The sequence below is a fragment of the Watersipora subatra genome, chromosome 9 (genome assembly GCF_963576615.1).
Source record: "Watersipora subatra chromosome 9, tzWatSuba1.1, whole genome shotgun sequence".
NCBI lineage: Eukaryota > Metazoa > Bryozoa > Gymnolaemata > Cheilostomatida > Watersiporidae > Watersipora > Watersipora subatra.
The window spans coordinates 55,316,137-55,322,264 of record NC_088716.1 but is presented as its reverse complement, the minus strand read 5'-3'; the positions used below and the strand labels follow the sequence as shown (position 1 = coordinate 55,322,264).

The following is a 6,128-nucleotide window of genomic DNA, read 5'->3' as shown; positions in this document are numbered from 1 at the left end:
CAGCTGCTAACAGTCTGAATAGAAAGCTAAAGTCGACCAGCAACCTAAATGAGTTAGAAGCTGACCACCAGGCCTTACACAATGCATATGATGACTTCACGGTATGTCAGCTAATCTATGAAGAAATTGTGTCAACTGAGGACGGAAGGTATGATTCATACAAAGTAGTTGGTGGTTTAGACCTGGCAGCTTACCAGACGGCAGTAGAAGAAGTATATAACAGTGCTTTACAGTCGTATAATAGCCTACAAAGCAAGTTAGCCAATACTGTTTTGACAAATGAAAGCAAACCTATTGTATCTAAATTCAAAACTGTGTTGAGGGATTTAGATGAATTGTTGAGTAAATCTGAAGCCATTACTGATGATAATGTAGCAAGCATTAGAGGCATTTTAGATGAAACTAGTGTTGTTACTGAGAGCATTAGAGGTTTTTCTATTCGAATTACACCTGTGTTATCACTTTCCGAGTTAGTAGATGAAATGAATTCATATGTTTGTGAATTAGATGTTAGGTCATACAAAGTTAGACAACTGTTACATAAGCGGGGGCGCGAAACAACGCGAACAAGTATGTTTGAAAACTCTTCTCTTGCGGTACACCGCCCGACTTCAAGTAATGCCTCTCTGACCAGTGGTTCTGAGTCTGACCGCACTGTGGATCGGCCACCTGTGGTATCCGCGGACGTAACAGGCCAGCCCGAGAACATAAGTAGTGTCAGAGCACAGGTAACAGGCAATGGGCCTATAAGTTCATACAGTTTGACCGATCATACAACTCCAGCATTGAGTTCACCTTACAATAGAGCTGCATCAGTAACTTCTGCTTATAGCTCACCAATCAGATCTAGTACATTGCACCCAATAGCAAGTAGGCAAACCCTAACATTTGGCATTTCCGGCAATGCACAAGTAAATGCACTAGATAATTCCACACGCGCACCCCCAATGCAAAATCAAGTGTCAATACATGAACAAGTACATGAACAGGCACCACATGAACAATTTTGCAACAGCAAATACACAAAGTTCAAAAAAACTCCGCCTCCAACATTTAATGGTAATCGAAATGAGTGGCCAGCGTTTAGGGCTATATGGAGAAAACATGGAGAGCGTGAGTATCCTAATGATGAAGAGCGAGCTTGGGCCTTGAAGCGCTCACTAAACGGCCGAGCTGCTGAACATGTCAAGGCTATATTTGCCACTCAACCTGATGCATATGCACATATATGGTCTAGGTTAGACTCTATATACAGTGATGTAAGTCACACTGTACAAGATACCTTCACAAAGTTTAGTAAACTAAAACCTATAGCTGAAAATGATTCCAATGGCATAGTCAACTTTGCTAATGAAATAGAAATGTGCTATAGCAGCTTAGGAGAAATAGGTCATCTAGATGCCGTAACATTACATCAAATCGATAGCCTGTCTGACTTACTTCCTGCTGGAGCGAGAAAGCTCTGGCGAAGGATTTACAGACAGCTACCCCAAGAAAACAAAATTCATCCTTTCCAACCATTTATGGAATTTCTAGAAGATGAAAGAGATGACTGCTTGAGGACCTCTGAAAAGGGTGTGCCGAAAGCAATGCAAGATAATCCCAAACAAAGTAGGAAAAACACACAGTCATTACATGCACAAGCTCAACTAGAAACCACTTCCACAATAGATAAGAACAACAGCAACTCTAAGTGTGCAATTCACTCACAACCACATGTCACACATGCTACCCATGAATGCAGAGAATTTGGTAAAATGACTTTGTCTGATAAACTTGACTCTCTAAAAAAAGCAAAGTTATGCTTCCGTTGCTTTGGTAAACATAAACGAGAGCATTGTAAGGCACAAGATTCATGCAGAACATGTCACAAGACTAACCATCATTACCTCATGTGTAGATCCACTGCTCAAAATACCAACAACTACAAACATGATCAAAATTCAGGATCACACAAACCCAATGAGCGAAATGAATCACAAAAACCACAAGTGACAGCCTCGGCTAATAAAGCCGCAGCTGGTAGTTCTACCAGTCTTCTGCCCATCATGCAGGCGAAAGTATCTGGTACCCAAACAAGAGCCACTATTCTTTTCGATGGTGGTTCAGACTGTTCATACATAAGAGAACAGTCTGCTAAACTGATCAAAGCTAAGCGCTTAGGTCCGGTAACTCTCGATGTAGTGACTATGGGGGGATGTACTACAAAGTATGAAACTCATCAATATGAGATACCTCTAGTCACACCTGACGGGTCTTCCGTCAAAGTCATAGCTTACGGCATGGACCGAATCACAGGTTCAGTGTCAAGGCTAAATGGTGAGGTCATAAGGAACCTGTTTTCTTACTTTGACACTAGCCTGCTCTCTAGAGCTTCAGAGACAGTATATATACTACTGGGCAACGACTATTATGGTCTGCACCCTAAACGTGAACTCTACAAAAGTGGAAAGCACTTGAGCATAATGGAAGGTGAGCTTGGTATCTGCCTGCAGGGCAGTCACCCTCATCTAGCAGAGGCTACAACTGTTGCAACTAACTGTAGTGATGCCTACAATGTCAGTGCTGTGAGTAAAGTTACAACAAACTTTGCGAATACAAAACTTCGTCACTTTGACATGACAAGCAACATAGCTGTCACCAAGACAAGCATGTCAGAAGTAGAATCCTTCATCCAAGGAGAACAACTTGGCACAGCAATAAACCCCAAATGTGGAGGATGCAAGTGTGCTAAGTGCCCAATAATAGGGCACACCTATTCGTTTCAAGAACAGCAAGAGCTGGACTTGATTCGAACCAACCTTTGCTATGACGAAGAAAATAAATGATGGATAACAAAGTATCCATGGATAAAGGACCCTGACACACTTCCAGACAACTACTTTTCAGCCCTGGCAACATTAAAAAGCTGCGAGAACACTCTTAGCAAGGACAGCCAGTGGGCCAAGGTATATAATGATCAAATACAAGATATGGTGGAACGAAATGTGGCTCGAAAACTCACCGAAGAGGAAGCAAATAGCTGGACAGGCCCAAAGTTCTACATAAGCCATCTAGCTGTCAACAATCCCAAGTCTGAAACGACTCCTGTTAGAATTGTGTTCAATTCTAGCCAATCCTACAAGGGAATCTCCCTCAATTCCGCCTTGGGTAAAGGTCCTGATGCATACTTAAACAGTTTGCTTGGAATCTTGCTAAGGTGGAGAGAGGATAACACAGCCTTTGTAGGAGATATTCGTAAAATGTTCAACTCCATATATATAGAAGAGTTAGAACAACACTGCCACCGTTTCCTTTGGAGAAACCTCGATTCCAATCGCGATCCTGATGTGTACATAATTCAAAGAGTAAACATGGGAGACAAACCTGCTGGAGCCATTAGTAGTGAAGCTATCTACAAAACAGCTACACTATTTGAGAATGATTACCCACAAGTAGCTGAGCTCCTGAGACATGCTACATATGTGGATGACATTGTGGACTCAACCAGTAGCAAAGAGTCTGCGATAGGGCTGGCGAAAGATACAGAAGAAGTGTTATCAAAAGTGGGGTTTCGTGTAAAAGGGTGGCAGGTATCAGGTAAGGCTGCTCCACGTACTACTGCTGACACACCACCCGCTGATGAGAAAGAAAGACACACTACCAGAGTTCTAGGTGTGGTCTGGCATCCGAAAGAGGATGAAATAAGCATCAGCTCAAATCTCAACTTTTCTAGCAAGAAAAGAGGCAAGCACACAGAAGAGAACCTCACTGCAGAGAAAATTCCAGCAGCAATACCCTTGAAGCTGACACGCAGAATAGTGCTGGAGCAAGTCATGAAAGTATACGATCCTCTAGGATTAGTAAGTCCATTCACTCTGCAAGCAAAGTGCATGTTGAGAGATACCTGGACTCTAGGACTCAAATGGGACGAACCTATACCAGATGAGCTGAGGACAAACTGGGTAAGCTACTTTGAACAACTCATTCACCTACCAGATATGACATTCAAAAGATACCTCAAGCCAAGTAATGCTATAGGCCAACCACTCTTAGTAATCTTCTCAGATGGCAGTGAAATCGCATATGGATTCGCAGCTTACATTCGCTGGAAATTGGCTGATGGTTCATATTTTGTTAGGCTTATATGTTCCAAGAGTAGAATAGCTCCTATGAAAAAGCTCTCTGTGCCTCAAATGGAGTTGAATGGTGCTGTGATGTCAAAGAGGGCCAGACAATTACTGGAAAGAGAATTGCGATTCTCGTTTGAGAAAGTTGTTCACCTGATAGATTCTGAGACTGTCTTGCACATGCTCAATGGAATCTCTACAAGATTCAACATGTACGAAGGAGTTCGCCTTGGAGAAATTCAGGCAGCAACTCAAGGTAACATGTCTAGTTGGTTCTGGGTTAGTGGCAAAGAAAATGCTGCTGACATACTCACGAGACCAAAGTCTTTAGCAGAGTTAACCACCAACTCAGAATGGTGGAAGGGACCATACTTTCTTTACACAGATGAAGATACATGGAATATAAGGTCCACTCAATCATATGCTAATATTAATAGTACACAAAGTGATAGAGTGGTACTAACGACTACTGCGAAAGAGGCAGCAAAAGAAAGTGGACCGCTGATTGAATACACTAGATTCAGCAAAGCAAGGAAAGTGGTGTGGACACTAGCTCGCGTGCTTGGTGCACTGAGAGGCAAGTCTTTCAAAGGTGGTCAGACACAATACATCACCACTGATATATTGCACCAGGCTAAAGATGTAATCACCAAGAATGTTCAAAGTACAATGTATGATTTGAAACTGTCTGCTAAGGGGAAGTATAAACGACTTCAACCTAAGCTAAACTCCCATGGCACATGGGTGGTAGGCAGGAGATGGACAGTCCATAACCCGTTTGGTTTACCACACCAGCAGTACCTATTGCCTAGTGATCATTGGTACACTATGCTAGTCATGAAAGAAGCTCATGAGGCAGGTCATCGGGGCAGAGATGCTACGCTAGCCCAGTTCAGGGAAAGACATTGGACCCCTCATGGTTCTAAGCTTGCCAGGAAGGCCAAGAATGATTGTTAGCAATGCAGGGTTAGAGATCCCAAACTTTTGGAACAAGTAATGGGACTGCTACCAGCTGAGCGGCTGAAGCCCAGCCCTCCATTCAACCATGTAATGGTAGACTTGTTTGGACCTTTTGCAATAAGAGGTGAGGTCCAGAAACGAACTACCGGAAAAGCTTATGGTATTATGTTTACAGATCTCTACAGCAGAGCTGTACACATAGAAGCCGCTTTTGGCTATGATACACAATCCTTTATTCTGGCTCTAGCACGATTTACAGCAGTACGTGGATGGCCAGAAAAGCTATATTCTGACCCTGGATCACAACTGGTCGGGGCAGAAAAAGAGCTGAAGGAAGTGTGGAAAAGATTGAGAGATGACTCTCTGTATAAAAGAGCTCTTGATAATGGAACACAATGGTTCTTTGGGCCAGCGGATAGTCCCTGGCACCAAGGAGCAGTAGAATCACTGATCAAGTCAGCTAAACGATGCTTCAAATTAGCAATAGGCGAACAAAGAGTGACTTCTGCAGAATTTTTAACACTGTGCTCAGAAACAGCCAATATGCTTAATGAAAGACCGATTGGTGTTGTACCCTCAGATGACTCTGAGATAACTGTCTTAACACCCAATTGTCTTCTTCTAGGTCGAACCAGAGCTCCTAACCCAGGGAGTTGGTCTACTGACCACAGTTTCTTGTCTCGTCTTGCAGTAATTAGTGGTATAAGCGACAAATTTTGGAAGTATTGGTGTGAGTTGTACGCACCAACCATGGTACATCAACTAAAGTGGTGCAAGTCTCACCAGGACCTATGTCCTGGAGATATCGTAGCTGTAGCTGACCAAAACCATCTTCGGGGAAAGTACCATATAGCTAGGGTCTCAGAAGTTTTTCCAAGTAAAGACGGTAAAGTCCGTCGTGTGTCAGTGACATACAAAAATTTCAAACAAAATGAAAAGGTCAACATTTACAAAGGGGCAAATGACACCAAGGTCATTAGAAGTGTTCAAAGGCTGGCCTTACTCGTTCCAATCGGCGGGTACCATGCAGGGGCGTCGGAGCAGGGCGGCAGCGCTTAG

General features: G+C 43.1%; 2 protein-coding genes across 2 annotated transcripts; both read left to right on the top strand.

The window, feature by feature from the left end:
• The first annotated feature begins 2,972 nt into the window (after positions 1-2,972).
• On the top strand, positions 2,973-5,066 carry LOC137405241 (uncharacterized). Its single transcript, XM_068091471.1, has one exon. It carries the CDS (start codon positions 2,973-2,975, stop codon positions 5,064-5,066), a length of 2,094 nt encoding a protein of 697 aa, XP_067947572.1.
• A 39-nt stretch (positions 5,067-5,105) lies between these two features.
• On the top strand, positions 5,106-6,128 carry LOC137405240 (uncharacterized). The gene has a single exon (XM_068091470.1). It carries the CDS (start codon positions 5,106-5,108, stop codon positions 6,126-6,128), a length of 1,023 nt encoding a protein of 340 aa, XP_067947571.1.